Below are 25,465 nucleotides of genomic sequence, written 5' to 3' on the forward strand. Positions count from 1 at the left end.
GTGTTCGGACGCTGCCTGAGGCGCGAGGTAGGCAAGGCTTGGAGGGGGAGGTTAAAGACACGCCCACGTAAAGGACCCAAAATAACCGACACGCTGAGTGCCCGAAATCAGACAGGAAGCCAAATAATCCGGGGCGTTGAGTTGCTTTCCCCTCACTCGCAGCGCTGGGCAGGCGCCCAGCCAAGGGTCTGGCGGCGAGGGGCGGGTGCGGCGGCGGGCGGGATGGGGCGGGGCCGGCGCGGAGCCTATTAAAGGCGCGGCGGGGCGGCGGGGCCCGAGCGCCCGGGGCCACGATGGAGCGGGACGGTTGCGCTGGGGGCGGGAGCCGCAGCGGCGAGGGCGGGCGCAGCCCCCGAGAGGGCCTGGCGGGGAACGGCCGAGACCCGGGTGCGGGCCGCGCCGCCGAAGCGTCCGGGGAGCCGCAGGCGGCCGCGTCGCTGCTGGCCCCCATGGACCTGGGGGAGGAGCCGCTGGAGAAGGCGGCGCGCGCCCGCCGGGCCAAGGACCCCAACACCTATAAAGTGCTCTCGCTGGTAGGTCCCCGCTGGCCCAGCGCGCGGGAGGGCGGGGAGGGCGGCGCCCGCTCCTGCGCTGCGAGCGTGCGGTCAGCACCCGGGGCCCGGAGAGAGACAAGTTGTGTGCCGTGCTTCGTTGCCTTTTGGCTCTCCTCTGCGGGTTTTTATCCGTGCTCATCTCCACCGAGCCTTCTTTTCCTCTCGGGGAAATAGCTCACTCTCGCTGTTGTTACTGATGCTCCAAAGGAACCTGTTTATGAAACCATGCTGTTAAAAATCGTGATCTTTGGAAATCCCACCGCTTTCCCCCAGAGAGTACAAGGTCGGTCGTGGGGAAAAATGACCAACCTGAAAGTTGTTGGTTTTAGGATGATCGACAAGGTGTTTGTTTGTTTATTTTAATTTAAAATTTCAATTTAATTTTTTTACCTCTTTGGGGAGATCCTTTCCTTGTATTAACCGATTCCACTTGAAAGATGTAACAGAGCTCTTTAAGTTGTATCAGGAACTTTAGAAAGTACTTTTTCTCTTGGCCTTGCTTAGGAATTTCTTTGCAGCTGTTCAGAAACCCCATCAATATTCATGTTACGTGAATGTGAAGAAGTGTTTATGATTCGTCGTCCATTCTTCCAACCACCTTTTTTATTGTTACAAAAGTACCCACTCGTCCTCTGCCACTTCGCTGGTACAGTTGCAGGATCCACAATCAATTTCAGGAAATGTGGGGGTGGTTTTCCCTTCTACATCTATGGCAGGAAGTACTGGACCCAGAATTCTGGGTTCTTGCTTTCATGGCCTTTATTAATTGCTGGGGCCTCCTATAACTTTCCCCAAACCTCAGTTTCTTCAGTGTTAAAATGAGGACATCATCTCCATGTGCATCACATAGGGTTATTGTGAAGGTCAGGTGGAACAATGTATGTGAGGAAGTAAATTTGAAAACCACAAGGAGATGTAGTCATTTTATTGTATTATGTGGAAGTGACATTTCCATGTAGAGTGTGCCTTAAACTATATTGTCACTTAACGTTTAATGATTGGACAATGCAGTGTGGAGGACATCTTTTCTGATACTTGAAATCTTTCCTTTCATAAACTTTCCTTTTTCACTGTGTTTTGGGTGTCATGGAGATGATACAGTGCTTTGAGGAACCAACTTTCCTAAAGATATGGTGTCATATAATTAGTACCTAAAAATAAGCCTAAGATTCAAAGAGTAAGTGTCCAAACCACATAATGTTTGTATCTCAAGATATATTTTGCATCATATCTATTTAAGAACACCTAATACTTAGGAGAACTTAGTCTTTTGAGTCACCATTTTTGTTTTTGTCAGAGGGAAACCTTAGCTTTTGCAACACTGTTACTTAATATTTTTCAGTTTGGCTCAGGCATTCAATAATTGTACATGGAATCTGTATGTAACTCCCATATGAAATTACTTCTATGTGCCTATCTGCAGTCTTAAAAGTTTGCTAAATTTGTCAGTTGCTAAATTCAGTTTTAAAATCTTTTCTATTCATTTACCTATAAATCCACAGTAGGTATCAGCAGAGATCTACCTTTGGAACATGAATTGCAGTCTTTGACACCTGCAATCAGCTTGTGAAACAGCATTTCATTTTACTCTGTTGGGCTTTGACGTGGAAATGTCTTTAATATTGCTACAAGTAGGACAGTCATGAGAATTTTTAATACCATTAGGTGGGGTCTTTTGTTGTAACACATGTTGAATTGAAACGAATTCCTACTTCATGTCTTTTGATGAAATACAATGGGCCGTTAATATATACCCAAACTCACTGATGTGTTTTTGAAACTCTTAATTAATAGTTTCAGGTGAAAATGAAACCCCGGTGGCTCAGTGGTAAAGAATCCACCTGCCAGTGCTGGAGACGGGTGTTTGATTCCTGTGTTGGGAGGATCCCCTGGAGGAGGGCATATGGCAACCCACTCCAGTATTTTTGCCTAGGAAATCCCACAGACGGAAGAGCCTGGAGGGCTCCAGTCCGTAGGGTCGCAAAGAGTCAGACACGACTGAAGTGACTTGGCATACATGCACGCATGCATCCGTTCTTTCCCTCCCCTACTTCCATATTCTTCTTCCTGTAGACTTTCCCAAATGATGCACTTCTAAAGGGAAAAATCTCCAAAAGGAGCTTGACAGCTGTCACCAAAGAGCTCTGGGGCATGTCTTCTAGAGAGAAGCTGCAATTCTATCAAGTGGAACATTTGCACACTTTTCATAAAGCTGAAGAAATGGGTTGACCAATTGCATCTGAGGTTGGGATAACCAAAGCCCAAGCGCTGAAGGGGTCTTCGGTTTGCATCTAGCAGGATTAACATAAGAGTTACCTTCCGGAGAGATAAACAGGGGCCACAGGACTGTCGCATTTTTTCTGAAAGTGCTTCAGATACACTTAAATGCTGGAGGGAAGTAGGCGTGAATGCAGAAGGCACAGTGGCTTCTCCCCATATGATCCCTAGGCAGACCACAGGCTCTGCTCTGGAGACGCTGGCCCTGGTCTGTGGATGTCCTCATGCCCAGGCAGTGAGCCAGGCTGTGGGAAACTCCAGGAGGTCAAACAAATATATGCTTCAGTAGATATGTTAGACCTGAATGCTTTTCCAGGTTCCACATTAAGTTCTGAACTGAAATGTCCGCTTCCACTAAGGCTGTTCCTGGACATTAATTTGAAATAGCTTTCCTTTTCCTGGCAGGGTTTTCAACCACATTGCAATACACTTCTCTGTTCTTCAGTTAGCTCTTCCACAGCATCATTTTGTGTTTGTGACCTTTTGCTGTCCTTATGAATACATATACCTGTGTGTGTTCGTAGGTGGCCTTGTGTGTGGGTGGTGGTGAGTGAAGACAACTTTCACCTTTTGATGAAAGAGTTCTTTGTAAGTGGCAGAAGTTTCCCTTGTTTATCAGAAATTTGAGTGTGAAAGTTATTAATTCTGTTAGCTTCTCTCTCCCTTCTTGTAACACATCATCTTATTTCCAGACTACCACCTGGAGAAGAGCTCTGCTGTTAATCCAACTTGAAATTGACATTGCTTTTTGGTTTGTAAAATTTTATATCTGCCCAGCCATAGTTGAGCATTTTATTTTAAAAATGACCAGCACATCTTAGGGTCTAGAAATGTCTCCTGTTTTCCCTTTATGGTGTTTTGTCTCACATGTTCTAATAAAATGTACTCAAGGTTTCTAGGAACTCAGCAAGACAGTTGTGTTTACTCCTGGGCCTACAGTACCTCACTGTCAGTGTCAGCTTTTGGTTGAATGAATGCAGTATGTTTTTACTTAGACTGAGTAACACTTTGACTTGGAAGAGGGTAAGCTAGGAAGACTGAACACACAACTATGTACTCATATAGTCAATTGAAAGTCAGGAATCCAAATATAAATGCACTAATTGGGCTTCCATGGTGGCTCAGATGGTAAACAGTCTGCCTGCAATACAGGAGACCTGGGTTTGATCTCTGGGTTAGAAACATCCCCTAGAGAAGGAAATAACTACCCAGTCCAGTATTCTTGCCTAGAGAAAGTCATGGACAGAGGAGCCTGGCGGGCTGCCATCTATGGGGTTACAAAGAATCGGACATGACTAAGTGACTGCTGCTGCTAAGTGGCTTCAGTCGTGTCTGACTCTGTGCAGCCCACCAGGCTCCCCTGTCCCTGGGATTCTCCAGGCAAGAACACTGCGGTGGGTTGCCATTTTCTTCACCAAAGCATGAAAGTGAAACGTGAAAGTGAAGTTGCTCAGTCGTGTCCGACTCTTAGCGACCCTATGGACTGCAGCCTACCAGGCTCCTCCGTCCATGCAATTTTCCAGGCAAGAGTACTGGAGTGGGGTGCCATTGCCTTCTCCAGACTGAGTGACTAAGCATGCAATAAGCACGCAATAGAGATGACACTTGTATCAATTCAGGGATAGTGTCAAAATGGGAATGTCATTTATTTAGCACATAGCAAGATGGAAGAGGCAGTGAATGAACCCCAAACAAAAGTTCCCAACTAAAGTCAGCATACCTAAGAGGCCAGAGGGCCTTCATGATAACTTGGATTCAGAATCAAGATCTAGCCACTGGCCATGCCCTTAGAAAGAAACAGCCCAGGTGTGGTGCTCCGCAAGCACAAGTAAGGTCATCCTTCAGGTACAAATGAATCTCCTTTGCTTATACCAAGGCCTCTTCTGTGACTTTGCTGTCACATCCCAAATTCTATTTTTGTGTGGTTCTTTTAGGGATCTGTTATCTTCAGCATTGCTTTCTATGACTTCCTTTCCTTCTTATTTGAGTCAGATTCTAGTCTTACTCTCTCTCACCATTTATATTTCAGCTGTTTCTACTCCATGTGTCCTCTTAGGAATACACAGGTGCCCTTCCAACCTTTTTGTGTTTTTCCAATCTATTCCCTCTACTCTTTTGTTACCTTTCGGCTCTCAGTTTTGCCATCTCCTGCTGCATCACATCCTAATCATGACTCTGAAGAGAATCTCTGGAACCATATTGAGAAACCTCATGCATTTTCTATAATAAAGAACTGGGAACCAATAACCTTTTTAGAATATTTATAGATTTTTTTTTATCAGCTTCTTATCTTCCTCCAGGTAATTCTTTTTTCTTCTCAGATTTAAGTATTAAAGGCAAATGAAAGTAGTTTTAAATTCAGCTTTGTTTTTGAGTCTGATAAATTTCATTGCCAACTATCTGTGTCACTGTTAAGACATAGAAAATGTATTTCAGCTATATAAGGGACATTATGGAGAAGCCAAAGAACTTATTCATGATTCATGGCTTTTTGGAGTGGAGGGAAGGGGGAAAGCCACTTCAACTTTCAAACAAGTTAGGAAGAAAAACCTTTTGAAATACAGCTTGTAATTAGAGATCTGCCTGTGGTTAAGATAAACATGCCTCCATCAACCATGAACTATACCCCAAACAACAAAAAATAAACAAGAAACCTTTTAGCAAATGAGACCAAGCAGAACATAGATTACCCTTGTTAGTCTAAGCTCTGTGCAACAAGAACTGATATTCAGAAGGCTGACCCAATATGAAAACCCTTTGACATCAAACAAGAGGTAAGTTATGTATTTACCAAGGAAAGAAAGCATCAGTTCAGTTCAATTGCTCAGTTGGATCTGACTTTCTGCAACCCAATGGACTGCAGCATCCCAGTCCTCCCTGTCCATCACCAACTCCTGGGGTTTACTCAAACTCATGTCCATTGAGTCAGTGATGCCATCCAGCTATCTCATCCTCTGTCGTCCCCTATCCACCCGCCTTCAATCTTTCTGAGTAGGTTCTTAACATCAGATGGCCAAAGTATTGGAGTTTCAGCTTCAACATCAGTCCTTCCAATGAATATTCAGGACTGATTTCCTTAGGATGGATTGGTTGGATCTCCTTGGAGTGCAAGGGACTCTCAATTGTCTTCTCCAACACCACAGTTCAAAAGCATTCATTCTTTGGTGCTCAGCTTTCTTTATAGTCCAGCTCTCACATCCATATATGACTACTGGAAAAACCATAGCTTTCACTAGATGGATCTTTGTTGGCAAAGTAATATCTCTGCTTTTTAAAATGTTGTCTAGGTTGGTCATAACTTTTCTTCCAAGGAGTAAGCATCTTTTAATTTCATAGCTGCATCACCATCTGCAGTGATTTTGGAGTCCAAAAAAGTTAAGTCTGTCACTGTTTCCACTGTTTCCCCATCTATTTGCCATGAAGTGATGGGACCAGATGCCATGATCTTCGTTTTCTGAATGTTGAGTTTTAAGCCAACTTTTTCACTCTCCTCTTTCACTTTCATCAAGAGGCTTTTTAGCTCCTCTTCACTTTCTGTAATAAGGGTGGTGTCATCTGCATATCTGAGGTTATTGAAATTTCTCCCGGCAATCTTGATTCCAGCTTTTGCTTCATCCAGCCCAATGTTTCTCATGATCTACTCTGCATTTAAGTTAAATAAGCAAGGTGACAATATACAGCCTTGATGTACTCCTTTTCCTGTTTGGAACCTGTCTGTTGTTCCCTGTCCTGTTACAACTTGCTTCCTGACCTGCATATAGGTTTCTCAAGAGGCAGGTCAGGTGGTCTGGTATTCCCATCTCTTGAAGAATTTTCCACAGTTTATTGTGATCCTCACAGTCAAAGGCTTTGGCATAGTCAATAAAGCAGAAATGGATGTTTTTCTGGAACTCTCTTGCTTTTTCCATGATCCAGCAGATGTTGGCGATTTGATCTCTGGTTCCTCTGCCTTTTCTAAATCCAGCTTGAACATTGGGACGTTCACAGTTCATGTACTATTGAAGCCTGGCTTGGAGAATTTTGAGCATTACTTTACTAGCGTGTGAGATGAGTGCAATTGTGCGGTAGTTTGAGCATTCTTTGGCATTGCCTTCCTTTGGGATTGGAATGAAAACTGACCTTTTCCAGTCCTGTGGCCACTGCTGAGTTTTCCAATTTGCTGGCATGTTGAGTGCAGCACTTTCACAGCATCATCTTTTAGGATTTGAAATAGCTCAACTGTAATCCATCACCTCCACTAGCTTTGTTCATTGTGATGCCTCCTAAGGCCCACTTGTCTTTGCATTCCAGGATGTCTGGCTCTAGGTGAGTGATCACACCATCGTGATTATCTTGGTCGTGAAGATCTTTTTTGTACAGTTCTTCCATGTATTCTTGCCACCTCTTCTTAATATCTTCTGCTTCTGTTAGGTCCATACCATTTCTGTCCTTTATTGAGCCCATCTTTGCATGAAATGTTCCCTTGGTATCTCTAATTTTCTTGAAGAGATCTCTAGTCTTTCTCATTCTATTGTTTTCCTCTATTTCTTTGCACTGATCACTGAGGAAGGCTCTCTTATTTCTCCTTGCTTTTCTTTGGAACTCTGCATTCAAATGGATATATCTTTCCTTTTCTCCTTTGCCTTTTGCTTCTTTTCTCCTTATGGCTTTTGCAAGCCCTCCTCAGACAGCCATTTTTCTTTTTTGCCTTTTTTTTTCTTGGGGATGGTCTTGATCCCTGCCTCCTGTACAATGTCATGAACCTCTGTCCATAGTTCTTCAGACACTCTGTCTATCAGATCTAATCCCTTGATTCTATTTCTCACTTCCACTGTATAATCATAAGGGATTTGATTTAGGTCATACCTGGATAGTCTAGTGGTTTTCCCTATTTTCTTCAATTTAAGTCTGAATTTGGCAATAATGAGTTCCTGATCTGAGTCACAGTCAGCTCCCAGTCTTGTTTTTGCTGACTGTATAGAGCTTTTCCATCTTTTATAATAATATATTTAAAAGAGCTTTTCAAAAGAATGACCAGAATGTTCTGATAAATTTTAACTAGAACATTCTGTTTCCTGGGTATTTTAGTTATTTCAGATTCTGTGACAAGAATTAAGATAACATCAATAGTACTTTTCATTTTATCCTCCCACTTTGGGCATAATGTTTGGTGGAAGAGTAGGTGGTGAAAGTTTGGATGATTATGTTCACATAGCACCTTGCACTTTCAGAAGCATTTTCTCGTTTCTTTTTAATTGACCCTTGTCATATCAGCCACTCTGAAATAGGAAAGTATGGTTACAAATAAGGAAACTGAGGCTCGCAGAAGTGAATGAATTCTTCATTAGGGTGCATAGCTTCCGGCCGGGAGGTGTTAGGACCATAGACTCCTGGGCTCCAGTCCCAGACATTGTGATTTAGAAGATATGAAATTGTTGTGGATTGGAGGCTTTTGTCTCATCCAAATTCGTATGTTGAAGTGCCCACCCAGCCATGTGTGTTTATGGAAGTGGGGCCTTTTAGAGGGAATTAGATTTTTATGAGGTCATGAGGATGAAACTGATGATGGGATTGGTGGCCTTGTTAAAAGGGAGAGAGAGAGAGGAGGTCTGAGCAAACATGCCCATCCATAGAGGAAAGACCGTGTGAAGACCCAGTGAGAAGGCAACCATCTGCAAGCTGGGAAAATAGCCCCACCAGGAAACGAATCTCTCAGTTCCTTAATCTTGGACTTCTGAGCCTCTACAGCTGTGAGACGTGCATTTCTGTTACTTAAGGCACCCAACCTGCGGCACTATTTTAGCAATTTGAGCAGATTAAGATAGCAAGGGACTCAAAAAATCTTTTAGACAAGTACCTCAAGTTATTCAGATGTAGTTGGTTCATTTACTCCACTTATAGAAACAGTCAGTGGGTTAAATTTACAGGCAAAAGTCACATCGTTTGTGAGTAGAGGGCTATGGTAACTGAAAGGATGTTTAAGTGCAGATTTTTATGCTGGACTAATGCCACACCCCCTCTCCTCCATTCATTTTCCTTTTATCAGTGGGAAGTCAATGATCATGTTATTGTGAGCTTCCAATGGATACAGATTTTGGGGAAAGAGACTTTCCTCTTCTTAACTTGAATTTCCTTCTTAATACATCTTTAGATGTGCTAGAACAGGAACACAGAGTCATGGTAGTCATTTTGGAGTGAGTGAATTATCGCTAGCATATCTCATTTATGGGTCAATCATTTTCTCACCATTTCTTAGGACTTGACACAAATTTAGGTACAAATATCCTACCGCTGTGGTTTGAGTCCTTTAGAGATCATTCTATCTTGGTTTTCAGGAAGTCGTCCTGAGAAAGTAGCTTGTTCTCAGAGCCGGTATCTTCCTCTGATACACTTTTTGGCATTAACAAACATCTGGAGCCTTCTGATAGATAGAGGGAGAGCTGAAAAACTCAACAGCTTTGTAAATGACGCTGTGATACAATAAAATAAATTTAACCATCATTATGAGACTTTTTTTCCCAAATAGTTTCATATTATTCCAGATTATCTGTAAGTGATTTTGGATAAAATTTCGAGGCAAAAGGCCACACAGGTAGAACAGTTTCAGCCAAAATATTTCAAGCAGCAGTTCTCAAAGTGTGGTCTGTAGATCTCTGAGGGGCCCCTGAGAGTCTTTCAAAGGGACTGTGTGTCTAAACCATTTGAACAATGATGGACATTATTTGGGCTTCCCTGGTGGCTCAAATGGTAAAGAATCTGCCTGCGATATGGGAGACCTGGGTTTAATCCCTGGGTCGGGAAGATCCCCCAGAGGAGGGCTTGGCCACCCAAGTACTATTGCCTGGAGAATTCCCATGGACAGAGGAGCCTGTCCATGGGGTTGCAGAGAGTCGGACACGACTGAGCGACTAAGTGCAGACATTATTTGCCCTTTGCACTGTGCTGCCGTTTACACCGCGTGAAAACTGCTTGCACCTCAGTGGGAATGGGGGCAGTGGCACCAATTGTACATGTCCTCCTGCATTTGCAACTAAAACCAGAAAAGCCAGTTTCATATAATGAAGCAGTAAAAATGTCCTTGATAGAGCAGGTTCATTATATCAACCTAAATTACCTGCCTTGTTAGTATTCTGTTTGACGCAATTGGAAGTCTGCCATTAGCACGTCTGCTGCAGACTGAAGTACTGTCGTTTCTGCAGGAAAAGCAGTCTTGTTGTTATTTGAGTTGTGAGCTGAACCAGCTGCCTTTTTTGACAAGAGGGAAATACCATTTTTATTTGAAAGAGCAACTGACAAACTGGTTATTCAGACTTGGGTATTTGGCCCACATTTTCTCAAAAACGAATAGTGTCAGCTTGTCACTTCCAGGGAAACAAAGTAAGGTACCTGCTACCTGTAATAAAATCCAACCTTTTAGGTAACAATTGAAATTTTGGGGAATTTGATTCTGCCATTTTAAGTCTGACAGCATCCCAATCCTTAAAGACTTTTCTGATGAAATCGGTGGAGAGAGTAAGGGATATGACTTTTTTCATAGGCTATAATGATATGTGTCAATGTTTGAAAGAATATATAGCTCAGTGGACCAATATTTTCCAAAGGACCAAATGGATGATTTACAAAAATATGTATGGGTATAAGTTCTAATCAAAGTACAAGATAGAATAATGGGTTTTAATGTAACAATATTGATTCGAGTTTGATGTTGCATTTTTCCTTTAAGAAATTACAGCCTTTCAACAGATGAATGGATACAGAAATTGTGGTACATATGTAAAATGGAATATTACTCAGCTATAAAAACGAACACATTTGAGTCAGTCCTAATGAGGTAGATCAACCTAGAGCCTATTATACAGAGTGTAGTAAGTCAGAAAGAGAAAGACAGATATTGTATATTAATACATGCATATGGACTCTAGAATCTAGAAAGATGGTACTGATGAACCTGTTTGTAGGGCAGTAGTGGAGATGCAAACATGGAGAATAGACTGTGGACACAGACGAGTAGGAGGGGGTGAGATGAATTGAGATAATAGCATGGAAATATACATTGCCACATGTAAAATAGATAGGAGGTGGGAATTTGCTTGTGACCCAGGGAGCTCAACTCAGTGCTCTGTGACAGCATAGATGGGAAAGGAATTCAGGAGGGAGGGGACGTATGTATGCCTGTGGCTGATTCGTGTTGATGTGTGGCAGAAACAAACACAATATTGTAAAGCGATTATCCTCCAATAAAAACAAATATATTCAAAAACAAGAAATTACAGCCCGTAAAATTTTGGTGCCCTTTTAAAGAAGGATGTGTACAATTTATCTGAGAAGGCTTTTTAGGGTCCTCAGTAATTTGTAAGAATATAAAGTGATTCTGAGATCAAAAGTTTTGAGAATATTTACTTTAAGGAAAGGTGTATGTACAGTACTATTTTGAGAACTAGGGAAAGAGGGAAAGGAAATTAAGACGTATAAAAAGAATCAGCTATTTACAATAATTTTATCTTTATTTAGGTAAGGTCCTTTATTGATTTCAAAATATCAATACTTTTTCATCTACTACCTAGTTTGGTCCAAACCACAGCTGTGTCATTATCTTCATGTTAGAGATGAAAAAGATCATTCTTAGAGAAAGTTTGGGGAGCTTTCCAAGATCACAAAACTAATAATTCTGTTAATCTCATTGCTGTAGCTTATTGACAAATGAAGTAGACAAAATTGGATTTAAAGTATTGTTATTAGCTGTTTGAAGGTATGGAAATAAGTTAAATTTCCTGAATATCAGCTTTCATAGTCATTAGGTAGACTTCATGAAACTCCGTTAGGTGTTAGGAGAATTAAGTTAGAAACAGTTTGCAAAGTGGCACATAGTGTGACTTGAATAAATAGTCATTTTTCATGTTATTATTGAAAGCTGCAGTATTACTTTTTTTTTTTTCTTGCTCAGAAGATACTTACATCTTTGCAAGTGTGGTCTGCAGACTAGCATGTCAGAGTCATCTCCTTGGAACTTGTACAAAATGCAGAATCTTGGGCCCCACCCTAGACTTGCTATACTAGAATCTGCATTTTCACAACCCCCAGGGGTCTCTCTGCACGTGGAAGTTTGAGGGGCTGCACTCCATAGGTATACCAACCTGAATTTCTTTAGCTGGGGTTTCCAATCAACCCTTGTCCTGCCATTGACTTCACACATAATGTTCTGATTAAAAAACAACTAAATGTTCTTTCATGACCTCAACTGTGTTGGCATTGGGTGGAAGTGGTGTTGCTGCTGGTGACATTTGTTCCTTTCCTTTTTTGAAGTTAAGAGGCACATTGATTAAAGCTGCCCCGTTGCTTGTCATGTGTACAGAACATTGCATGCACGATCTCTACTCTCCTTCCTGTGCGTGTTTTCCCTCTCCTAGGAGTCTACCTCGTGGTTTCTTTAATTGTGTTTCCTTACTGTACCCTGGGCTTGTCCTTTAATTGTGCTTTAATTCTCTAAGCTACCAGTCTTCTGGCTTTGCTGTGATCTGATAACCTGCCCATGTTCTTTCCAGTTCAGCCCTTCATCTATCAGAATATCAAGTAGATTTCACTTTACGTTGCTCCATGAATAGAACTCTTCAATTCAAAGTTTCCACTGCAGTGCCTTCTCAACAGTCCACAATATACTTGACACAATACCAAAACAAAGGAATCTTAGATCAGGGCTTTTTCAGGTGGTGTTGAATCAGGTTCAACATCCTTGGCACAGAGTTTATTCCATAATACTTCATCTTTCAAACACATATGCTTTTTATAAAGTGCCACCCAACACCATTTAGATTAGAATCTTTTGGAGACCAGGAGAAACAGGTGAATGAAGTATATTCAGGTGGGAAGGTGGAAAGGGTGTGGATTAAGAGCATTGTAAATAGACTGTGTTGATCTTATCTGTTTTTGGATTAACTACAGAAATAAGTACAGAACAACTCTGCTTGTACAGTGTACTGATCAGCTCACAGGAAATAAATGTGAAGAATGTTGACAGAGGAAAGTGTAATTATGCCTGTGTCACTTTGGGGAAACTTTCAAAGAAAAAGAGAACATTGATTTTTCTGGGAAGACAGTCAAAGATCTCGAGAGACAGGCATCATGTAAAGAGTCCTAGACTTGGAGTCACAAGAATAATTTGCTGTGTGACCTTTGAGCAGTTGTTTTGCTCTCTCTGACCATAGCCTGAGTGTTTTGGATTAGGTGGGTTTCTTCTAGGTTTAAAAATCTTTATATGGACAACTTATAATATTTTCCTTTTGTTGTAAGGATACTACATATTGCAGAAAGTTCAGAAAGTACAAAAAAGTATAAAGGAGAAAATAAAAATTGTGTATGTGCTGTTAAATATTTTGTTCCCTCAGAACTTTTCTGTGTATGTATTATTTTTTTTAAACAAAAATGGAATCATGCTACTGCATAGACTGTCCTATATGTGTTTTAAGCTTGTATTTCCCTTATGAGATTTTCCCATTGCTAGACAGCTTTTTACTGCACCTTTCATGAGTGGAATTCTGAGAATTTTATCAACTTTAGCTCATGGGGTAATCTTTGAAAGTATCTCTGCTCATACCTCAGACATAATCATTCTGCAAGAATTTAAATATTTTTTAGGACACAGTTTTTTTCTTTTTAATCAATTTTATTTAGTTGGAGGCTAATTACTTTACAATATTGTAGTGGGTTTTGCCATACATTGACATGAATCAGCCATGGGTGCACACGTGTCCCCCATCCTGAACCCCCTTCTCTTCTCCCTCCCCATCCCATCCCTCTGGGTTGTCCCAGTGTGCTGGCTTTGAGTGCCCTGTTTCATGCATTGAACTTGGACTGGTCATCTATTTCACACATGGTAATATACATGTTTCAATGCTATTCTCTCAAATCATCCCACCCTTGCCTTCTCCCACAAAGTCCAAAAGTCTGTTCTTTATATCTGTGTCTCTTTTGCTGTCTTGCATATTGGGTCATTATTACCATCTTTCTAAATTCCATATATATGCATTAATATACTGCATTGGTGTTTTTCTTTCTGACTTACTTCACTCTGTATAATAGGCTCCAGTTTCATCCACCTCATTCGAACAGATTCAAATGCATTCTTTTTAATAGCTGAATAATATTCCATTGTGTATATGTACTACAAGTTTCTTATCCATTCCTCTGTCAGTGGACATCTAGGTTGCTTTCACATCCTAGCTCTTATAAACAGTGCTGCAGTGAACATTGGGGTACACGAGAACACAGTTTTTGTTTAATTCATCCCTCAAATCCATCTCCATTTTCTTGTTTCTTCTTATGGTCTGATTATCAGTTTTCTGAAAATAATGACTCCCTTGAACTGTATTTCCACTCTGAATTTCCCAGGTACTGCCGCAGCACAGGTGGGAAAATGTGTGCTCCTAAATGCGTGGTGGTCTTTTTAGCCTTATTTTTCATTACTCCAGTAACAGTGTTACCACTCAAGGGTTTAGCACTTATACCTTCATGCATTCAGAGCAGTCCTGTACAGACCTGGGACAAATGTATGTAGCCATTTACCAGTCAACGTTTGTCAAGTGTGCAGATCAGACTCATCACATGGTAAGTGGTATGTGTTTGTTGAATTCCTGCTTGACTTTACTGAGTTTACTCTTTCTCCAACCCTAGGTTAAGCCCTTTGTCTCCTTACTTGGCATAGTTGTGTAAGGCAGGAGGGAGCAAATGTGTTGACTGGTGAGCAAGCCTAGTCTGGGACTCACATCTCAAGGGACTCTGTGTCCCATATGTTATAGGGGACTCGCACATTCTTGTATACACAGCTTGGATTTAGAGGTTCAAAGGGTTCAGGTTATTTTTCAGCTTCTGCTCTGGTGGTATTTTACCAATTTTAAAGAGTCATAAAGGGCCTCAAGATGCCTATTTTATAAATGTCCAGCTCTGTTGAAAAAAAACAAACCCAGAAACCTACGTTACAGCTCAGACTTGTACTGTTCTCCAGATACACTTTGTAGAGATCATTTCTGTTTTTCACCCCAGGAGTGGCCTTTCACCCGCTTTTTTCTTATCCAACACCAGGCACCCCCTGGAATCCAACTCATCTTCCCAAAGGAAACACTCCTTTACTGCTCTTTGGCCTGTGTCCCTTGTCCCTGAATGACTCAATTTCCACTTAATCGTTCAGAGGGCCATAGAGCTTAATGGTTAAGGCCCAGACTGCTGGAGTTGAATCGTTTCTCTGTCCATAACTGCTGTGTATCCTTCGGCATAGGGCTTCCCAGATGGCGCTAGTGGTAAAGAATCTGCCTGCTAGTGCAAGAAACATAAGAAACACGGGTTCAGTCTCTGGGTTGGGAAGATCCCCTGGAGGAGGAAATGGCAACCCACTCCAGTATTCTTGCCTGGAGAATCCCATGGTTAGAGGAGCCTGGCAGTGTACAGTCCATAGGGTTGCAAAGAGTCAGACATGATTGAAATGACCTAGCACAGACACACGCATCCTTGGGCACAGTCCCTTAACTTCTCTGTGCTTTAGTCACCTCACCTGTAAATTAGAAATAGTAATTGTAGTTACCTTGAAGACTTGTTTTGAGGATTAAGTGAATTAGCCTATGTAAACTAGTTAGAAAAGTACCTGAAAGATAGTAGATGCTAGATTAGGGGTTATTATTATTATGATGATGATAGCTAGTAACTTATTCAACAAATATTTAGAGTTCCTATTGTGTGAGCAGTAATGGTTAAGAGGCTAGGAGCTAATTGGTAGTGAGGGGAGAGGAGAGACATACTCCTTGTTCTCAGGGTCCATCCCCATAGGACTGGATGTTTATCAAAGAATCCTCCAGGATTGTTTCTCACTGCACCTATGACTGGTGCTGCCTAGAATATGCAGGCCTGTGAGAAGAGATGGTGAGAGGGAGTTGGTTTAGTCAGAGAGATGTAAGGTGTCCAGGAGGAAGTGATGGGCAAACAGCAAAGGATTCTGAGGGACAGCGGCAGCGTGTACAAAGGGCCTAGAGTAGCAAGATGTGATGTGACCCAGAATTGGGAGCTGACCCGGTTGCTGGTGGACAGAAAGATAGGTGGTGGGTAAAGAGACAGGAAGGGTAGTCAGGGGCCAGGTCTAGGCAGGGCCTTGCAAACCATCTCAGGGCTTTGGCGTTTTGCTTTTAAGAGCAATTGGGAATCACCAAAATGTTTTTTTCTGTTTGGTTTTGTTTCTATTTTTGCTCATAGTAACAAAGTCTCATTTATGTTTTGGAAAGGTCATTTTAGCTTTAGTGGCAGGAACAAATTAAAGCGAATATGTTGCATGTAGAAAGAGCACTATCTTCTTTTTTTACTTGGCTATTTCATATCTATTTGCTTTCTCTTTCCTACTGGATTTTTAAGTTTTATATGTGGCTATGCAAATTAAAATTTGCACAAATTAAAGTTAAATAGCATAAAAAATAATTCAATTCCTCATCACACTGGCCACTTTTCAAGTGCTAGCAGTGATGTGCGGGCACCACCCTGAAGGTCAGCACAAACAAAGGGAACACTTTATCATCTTAAAAAATTGTATTGCATAATGCTGACGATTGTGATAGCATAGGTGATTTTTTTTTTTTTCACTTTTATGGTCTTTTCCCAGGAAGTAATATACATAGAACAAATGTTCTTTGCTGAAGAAATGTTTGTTAGAACAAAGTTAATTGCTTAAGAGGGGTAAGTTGTGAATGTTCTTACAAGTATAATTTTAAGACTCCTTATCCAATGAATGCATGTAATTGAGTTGACTTAAGCCAGGATATACATATTAAAAGGTGACCTTTCTGAAATTATGGTTGCCTCCTAAATTAGAAACCCATGTATCCATTACCAGATTTTAAGTTCTGTCTTTAATTTGTTACTGTAATTGCGATTGAGTGTAATTGTGATAGAGTGTTATTGTGATTGAGTACCACTGGGTCTTTACAGAAAGTAAGGGGTCATTTTTAAGCTCCCTGTTAATCGCATTCTCTGTCCTCAGGAGGAATGACCAAAAATCTTCTGGAAGTTATCTTTTTGTTATCTGTTTCCACTGCTCATTTTTCAAGAATAAATGCAGGGAATGCTAGTCGTTCCAAAAAATAGTTCCGAAAAAAACTAGAAATAAATCACATAAACTGAACATGATGTTCTGTCTATTTTATTTCATCTCTGACCCACCACTTGAATAGGCAGGTTCCTTCCTAGGCAATGGCACCCCATTCCAGTACCCTTGCCTGGAAAATCCCATGGATGAAGGAGCCTGGCGGGCTGCAGTATCATGGGGTCGTGAAGAGTCGGACACGACTAAGCGACTTCATTTTCACTTTTCCCTTTCATGCATTGGAGAAGGAAATGGCAACCCACTCCAGTGTTCTTGCCTGGAGAATCCCAGGGATGGGAGAGCCTGGTGGGCTGCCTCTATGGGGTCGCACAGGGTCGGACACGACTGCAGCGACTCAGCAGCAGCAGCAGCACAGCACTTTATCTCTTAGTCCATCTGTTTCATCCTCTGCCTAAGGGTGGGAGGGGCTGTCCTGTACCATTAATAAGCTGGTTTGTTCTCTTTTCTGTCTCATGAACTTAACAACACTAAAATCACTTAATACTACTTTTATTTAGTGAGTCATGTCTTTCTTGATTCTAAGTTCTAAAGAAACAAATCATTTTCAGGATTATTTTGACAATGCTTTTCTCCCCCTGCCTCCTTGAATCCAGCTGAAGCAAGATCTAATTAAAATCTGTCCTGCATCTAGGAAACTGAGAAAAACAAGTGAACTCTCAAAATGGAAAGTTCTTTTCCTGTATTAAATGTAACTTTATTTATGCCTTGGGGTGTGTGTATGTGTGTATCTGATGTCTAATTATTTGCTATGCAGCTAGGGTCCAATTAGAAAAATAAAATCCATACTTGGTAATTGAATCTAGAGAATTTAGTATAAGAAACCAGTTACAGAGGTGTCGGAAGAGCTGAAAGTCAAATGTTGGAAGAGCTGAAAGCCGAGCAGGATGGTGTGGCAATGAGGCAACCCACGGGAGAGTAACAGAAGGAAGCTTATACTACCTTGAAGGTTGGAAAGACAAAGGGAAAAGCTGATGAAACATGGAACTGGCATCCAGGAGAGAAGCTGGAACCCTGGAGTCGTGAAGCCTCTGCCAAGGGGTCCTGTCTGAGGCAAGGAGAACAGGGAAGATGTATTCTGACTGTATTTCCAACCACCCCTCTCCCCTGTACCCCACAACTTCTGTCGGTTTCCCTGGTGTGATGCTAGAGTCAGGGAGCCCAGATAATATAATTAGTTAAGAGGTCCTTCCTCTGAGGTAGAAGCACAGAAAAAAGGCAGTGTCGGAGTTTGGGTTTCTCAGGAAAGAGATGGAGGCTGCACACCAGGGGTTTCATCGGGTTTGCTCTTGAGATCAGCTTCTCGGGAAGGGAAGGGACTGTGGGGAAGGTGAGGTGAGCTGTGATGGGGTCTCTCCCTGGAGGCAGTTCTTTGTGGCCTGAACCCTTAGAGCCATTGAAGAGGGAGCAGTCTTTCCTGGGGGAGGGGTGTGGCCTTGGGTAAATGCTCTCTTTAGCTGAGACAGTTCTTATCCGGTGGTATCCCCAGCACCGAGAGAAGTAATTTCTTCTTTATTTGAAGGGGAATCCAGGCAGCTTATCACAGTCTCTGCTATTGACAGGGGCAGATATGAAACCGTGTTTGCACATTGTTTATTTTTTAAAATCATATGGTACTGAAGTGTGTGAAGTGGAAGTACAGCTTTCTCACTTAACAGTATCATATACTGTTTAAATATTTCCATGTCCCAACCTATCACTCTATTAAAAAAATATATACGTTAAAGATTTATTGATAAAATAAGAAATGCTTATCAAATAGTATTACATGTGAAAAGAAACAAAATTATATATAAAGTGACTTTTCAATTGAAAAAAATATAGAATAATTTCTCAAGTATATAAATATATATATTTGTGTGTGTATATATATGATATATGCATATATATAAATGCATGTGTAAAAATGCATTTATATATATGCATATGTAAGTGCATTTTTTAAAAAGTAAAGGAAAATAGACCAGTGTTTTTAAGTAGTGGAAATTTTGTAGTGGAATAATATGGATTCTTGCCTATTTCTTTTTTCAATAAACTTTTTATTTTTAGAATAGTTTTGGATTTACTGAACAGTTGCAAAGCTAGTACAGAGTTCTCATATATCGCACACCAGTTTCCCTGTCTTTAACATCTTATATTAGTAGAGTACATTTGTCACAACTACTGAACTAACGTGGATGTGGCCCTATTAACTAAAGTACAAACTTTGTTCATATTTCCTTAGTTTTTCTGTGATGTCCTTGTTTGCTGTTCCGGTGTCCTATCCAGGAATACCAGGTTATGTTTCAATGTTATGTCTAGTTAGGTTCCTTTTGGCGAGGTTTCTCAGACATTCTCAGACTTTCTTTGTTTTTGATGACCTGGACAGTTTCAAGGAGAACTGGTCATGTATTTTGTGGAATGTCTGATGTTTTTCTCATGATGAGATTGGGATTATGTGCTTTTGGGAGGCAGACCACAGAGGTGAAGTGTCGTTCTGAACACATCATATCAAGATTCTATGCTATTAATATGACTTCATCGTTGATGATGTTAACTTTAATTACCTGACTGAGGTAGTGTTTATGAGAGTTTTCCACCTCAAAAATACTCTCTTGTGCCTTTCCATTCTGTACTCTTTGGAAGGAAGTCACTATGCCCAGCCCACACTTAAAGAGTAAGAGAGTTAGATTTCACTCTCAGGGTGGAGTATCTGCATAAATTGTTTGGAATTCTTCTATACTGGAGATTTGTTTATTCTTCCCCACATATTTATCTATTCAATCATTTATCTGTATAAGTATGAACTCATTAATATTTATTTTATACTTTGTATCATAACCTAATAATACAGTGTTTATATTTTTGCTCAAATTGTTCCAGCTTTGGCCTTTGAGAGTTGGCTTCCATGTCCCTTTGACACACACTCATGGTTATGTGTGTGTGTTTTTAGTACTCCCTTTCTTTCTGGTGCTAAAAGATGAGTCTAAAAGTCTGAAACTTCGTCACACATAGTTACAGTTTTTTTTTTCTTGTGATGAGAATTTTCAAGACTGACTCTCTTAGCAACTCTCAAATATACATTTTAGTATTATCAGTTATGGTCATGATACTGTACTTTTCCAGCACTTATTACTTATTTTAGAAATGGAAGTTTATACCTTTTGTCATATCCAATGATTGTGTGTGTGTGTGTGTGTATAGCCTTCCCTTACTTCTGGTACAAGAGTCTGAGTTTTAGGCTCCTCTTGTCCTAGTTTTTTCCCCTAAATGTTTACTAATCTCTTGATATTCTAAAACTCATGAATATAACCCTCTTCTTCACCTGAAAATTAGAAGTGGACTTGTGTAACTGTGTATACCTGAGCTCTCTGTGCATTTACCAAAGGAAGAAAAGTGCACATCACACCACTCACATCTCCATATGACTCTGTGGAGTAGTTTGTAGACATTTCTCTTCCTCTGCGAAGTGATGAAGACCCAGGTCATTACTTCTGAATGAAGCTGGCAGTTGTGTGCTTTTGGCAGAGTCAGCTCTTAGATTCCTTCACTGACCATTTTATTGTGGGAATTTAGGCATAAAATCTGGGGGAAAGAAAAGCAAGCATGTTCCCTCAGATGGTCAGGAAACCATATTGGTTATGGCAACCCACTCCAGTGTTCTTGCCTGGAGAATCCCAGGGACGAGGGAGCCTGGTGGGCTGCTGTCTGTGGGGTCGCACGGAGTCGGACACGACTGAGCGAGTTCACTTTCACCAACTTTGATAAATTCATCTCTGAATCTGGCCACCAGCTCTATAGACTCAAAAGCACCTCATGGTTTGTGATGGGTCAAGGATTCAGGAAAGGCCTGGCTCGGCAGGTGTGGCTCATAGCCACCCATTTGCAGTCAGTTGCAACAGTAAGGAATGGAGTACCTTGATGTTGGCCCGGCATCTGTCTCCCACTTCAGGTAATCTCAGAACCTCCCAACTGGTCTCTGTGCTGAAATAGCCTGGGCTTACAGCCGGATAATCTCGGAGTATAATGCTTGCATTGGGGCTGATGGCTTTAAGAGTAAGTATTTCAGAGATAGATTTACATAATTTTAAAGTAATTAGATAGTGTTTTATATTATTTGGGTTTCAGTTCAGTTCAGTTCAGTTACTCAATCACGTCCAACTCTTTGTGACCCCCCGACTGCAGCACGCCAGGCTTCCCTGTCTATCACCAACTCCCAGAGCTTGCTCAAACTTCTGTCCATCAAGTCAGTGATGCCATCCACCCATCTCATCCCCTGTCATCCCTTTCTCCTCCCACCTTCAATCTTACCCAACATCAGGGTCTTTTCAAATAAGTCAGTTCTTCGCATCAGGTAGCCAAAGTATTGGCATTTCAGCTAATGTATTATATTAACTCAATTGTTTATTAACAGAAATTTATGTTATTTGCATATCTTTGCTGTTACAAATAATGCTACGGTAAATAAATACCTATGCAAATCCTTATCTGCTAATGTGAACCATTCTGTCAGATAAATTAAGAGATTTGAAATTGTAAGAGTTAGTCAGTCAGTTCAGTCATTCAGTGGTATCTGACTCTTTGTGACACCATGGAATTCTCCAGGCCAGAATATCGGAGTGGGTAGCCTTTTCCTTCTCCCGGGGTTCTTCCCAACCCAGGGATCGAACCCAGGACTCCTACGTTGTAGGTGGATTCTTTATCAGCTGAACCACAAGGGAAGCCCAAGAATACTGGAGTGGGTAGCCTATCCCTTCTCCAGCAGATCTTCCCGACCCAGGAATCGAACTGGGGTCTCCTGCATTGCAAGCAGATTCTTTACCAAGTGAGCTATCAGGAAAGCCACTTTTCTTAAGAAGCTGCAGTAATTCCGAAGACTAAAGAGAGGCCACAAAAGTGTATTTTTCAACACTGAAAGCAGAAGACAGTTAAATAAGCCATAGACCAAAATCAGTGTTGATATTTAATAATTTTGTGATTCCATGTGGGCATTACCCACTCTTGGATGTAAATAGAAACTCTGGTTACCTGCCAGGTGTTTAAGAGGATCCTGCTTTGTTTTGAGGTGTTTCCTGTTACTAATCTTGTTGATTAGGTGCTTACATCTCAAGATTCAGTGAGGGTATAGCAGTCATGGAGCAAAGGTGGCCATCAAAGCTGAATCTTGGCTGAGACCATTACTTTATACACCAGATGGACATTTTATGCTTTGACCTTTAACTTCAGAGGGAAATAGTCTATGAAAGCTATCCCTGAAATCTGGGAGAAGTGATTTTCTCACTCAGGCAGAAGTTTAAAAAGTAGGGGGATATTATTTTCCCTTGAAAATGCTTGCTACTTTTAGAAACAAAAATAAATGATCATGTTTTTCTTTTTATTGTATCTATGTGATAGGATGGATGTTAGGTGAGCCTATTGTAATCATTTCACCACATATGCAAATCAAACCATCGTACTGTATGCCTGAAACATACATAGTGATGTATGTCAGTTATTTTTTAATAAAACTGGGGAAAGAAATCAGTGAACATGATAGGAAAGGAGAATTACCAGCCTAGATAAATCAGTTCTCTGGAAACCTTGCAGGGTCCCAGGAAAAATTTCCAATATGAAGAATACGGCTCAGGTGAGTGTCTGACTCCTCTTCTGCTTCATCTGGGGAAGTAAGGCTTCAGGGATACTGTTTCAGGTACTTCTCATGACAGGCCTAGGAGTTTATCCCAATGGCCTGCAATCAGGAAGAAATCTTAATATATGTATGGATTTGGAGTAGTAGTCCATAAGAGAGGACGGTATAGGATATGGGGTTGGGGTAATCCAAATAAAGATACGATCAAATGCCAAAGGAAAGTAGACTCATAGATATTATATATTTATTAGGGAGCATAGAAAATATACAATCCAAACCAATAAAGGGACTGTAGATGACATGATTTTCTCAATGTCGCAAAACTCCCAAAGGCTGCAGTTTTGTTACGTGTTTAACTGAAAATGGATACAGTTTTAAAAATAATTTCCCTATAATTTATGGTATGGTACCATTCTAACCTTGTTTCTGTTTTCTTAAGCTAGGATTCTCATTTGATATTTCATCTTAACATGTTCTCCTAAAAAAAAATATTTTTCAGTCATCATTATGAGCTCTTGTAAGCTACTGATTTGAACTTTCCTTGAAATGTTTCTTCAAATGCTTATTTTATAGGCATAATTCATTGAAAATTAGGAAAATGATTAAATGACTATTTGCTTAAATATCAAAGGTGTAAAATCCTTTTTTAGACTATTATAGTTTAGACAAGACTCTCACATTTTTATCTGCCCAAGAGACTAACGAAACCAAGTGAGTACTGTGCTTAGTCAAAAATAATTGCTTTGAAGTGTGCTTCCTATTATCAGTAACTCTTAACAGACTGTGGGTATCACCTTCTCTTTCATGTATATAGTGTCATATCTGAATGTTATAACATATCTGTCTGCTGTTAACTTTCTTTCTCACTTAGGAAAACAGTTAAAAGCTCAGAGTAAACATGGAGGGGGAGCCATTAAGAGTCAGTATTTCATAATAATATAAATATCATATAAATATTTAAATATTAATTTAATATTTAATTAATGACTCTAATATTTAAACAAATATCTAATATTTAATTAAATATCTATCACCTTCTGACTTTATTTTTCCTTTATTCTTTTTTAAAGGGGTATGAGAAAAAAGAATCCCAAAGAAGAGTGTATAGCTTTTTGATGTAAATATTATTTCTTTTTACTCATGACTAGAATTGACTTTGGTAAAAATCGGTTGTACTCAGCGTGCTACTGATTTCCCTTATTCACTAAATATGAAAAATAATGAGTATTTTAAGAAATGTACCAGATTTCATAGCAATATTTCTGAATAAATTAGAAGTGAGTGCTGTTGGGAACCATGTATACATCCAGCAATTCTATTAATCCTTATTGCAAAAAAAAATGCATTGATGGTAGATTCTTGGACAATCAACCAAAAATCTCTGTGATGTGTCACTGAAGCTTGTTTTTGTGAACTCCTATCTTAGCATCTCTCATTTTAAAGGCAATATTTTCCCTTCTATGTTTGTGGTAATTACTGGTATCCACAGAGCAGAGATTCTTTCCGTCCATAAAAGTAAGAGTCTCTCTGAGGGAACTGCTGTGGCTGGTGATCTTAGATTGCTTGTAACTCATACAGAGGTCTTAGACGTGCTTTAGCAGCTGGGTTTGTGGAGGTAATGACATATCCTATCCACATTCTGGGTGTGAGCAGGTGGTTACCCCACATGCAAGGATCTGTGCAGAGTCAAAGGAGCCTACCATGGTGTTCCTTTCTGTTACACTCTCATTAGCCTTCTGATTTGTCCTTCTGGTTATTCTTATAAGCAGTGGTTTGGTGGCCTTGATCTCCAAGATATGTTTGGGGTTTTGCTGTCTTTTGTGTGTGTGTGTGTGTGTGTGTGTAGTATAGTTTAAGAAATTACAAGTTATTGCTTGGAACTTCATAAAATAATTCTCCATTATGCTTTTATTTTAGCACCTCTTCTCTGTCATCGTAATCTTCAGCCTATGCTAGTCATAAGCTCATAGATATCATAATAATGACTTCTGTGACTTCTAATTGAGACTTGTCAATGAGAGAATAAATACTGTCATTGTCTCCATAATTGCCAGAGCTGGCATAATGGTGAGGGTAAAGGACATTCAGTTTAATACAGTTATCATATGAGATGTTCCCTTGTATAGTACTGGCAGACACTAATATTTCTTAAATTGATTTTGATTAGATTGAACATGGGTCAGAGAGACAGAGATATAAAATATATGTTTTTGGAAGCTATCAGAAATTGAAATACAATTTTGAAGTCATAAACTTAATTTTATAAAGAAATTCTGCCTGCTTATATATCTTATATGCTGTGTATTATATTATAAATACGTTATATTATGTTGCATTAAAGTTAGAACATCCTCTGAAGGACCATAGCTATTGTATAATTTGTGGTGTATTTCCCATATGTAAAGATACATACAAGTTAATCTCACTTGGGCTTCTCTGGTGGTTCAACTGGTGAAGAATCCGCCTGCAATGAGGGTGACCTGGGTTCGATCCCTGGGTTGGGAAGATCCCCTTGAGAAGGGAATAACTACCCACTCCAATATTCTGGCCTGAATTCCATGGACTGTATAGTCCATTGGGTCACAAAGAGTTGAACATGACTGAGCGACTTTCACTTTCACTTCACTTAACCTCACTTTATCCACCTTAAGTTGTGAAGATGATCTCAAACTTGATAATTCTCCGATGTTTTTGGCAGAAGCAAACATAAATGCTTTCTTGAGGAAAACACCTTCATCCTAGGCTTCAAAGAATCCTGGAAAATTTTAACATAAGTGAACAGACTACGTTTAGGAACAATCAAGCACACACCAGCAGCAAAACCCAGCAGAAACATCACACAGCAGAAGACGACAAGCAACAACTTCAGATGATGGTATTATCAGACTCAGATGATAAAATTCTTGACCATCTTTT

General features: G+C 40.4%; 1 protein-coding gene across 1 annotated transcript in view; it reads left to right on the plus strand.

Moving 5' to 3' along the window:
* The window catches only part of ENPP1 (ectonucleotide pyrophosphatase/phosphodiesterase 1), a 71,980-nt gene continuing 46,803 nt past the window's right edge, over positions 289-25,465 (plus strand). The window contains exon 1 of the mRNA XM_018053516.1: positions 289-533. Coding sequence (XP_017909005.1) covers positions 294-533 — 240 coding nt within the window. The 5' untranslated portion in view covers positions 289-293. The remainder of the gene's footprint in view (positions 534-25,465) is intronic.

Source organism: Capra hircus, chromosome 9 (genome assembly GCF_001704415.2).
Source record: "Capra hircus breed San Clemente chromosome 9, ASM170441v1, whole genome shotgun sequence".
NCBI classification, from domain to species: domain Eukaryota; kingdom Metazoa; phylum Chordata; class Mammalia; order Artiodactyla; family Bovidae; genus Capra; species Capra hircus.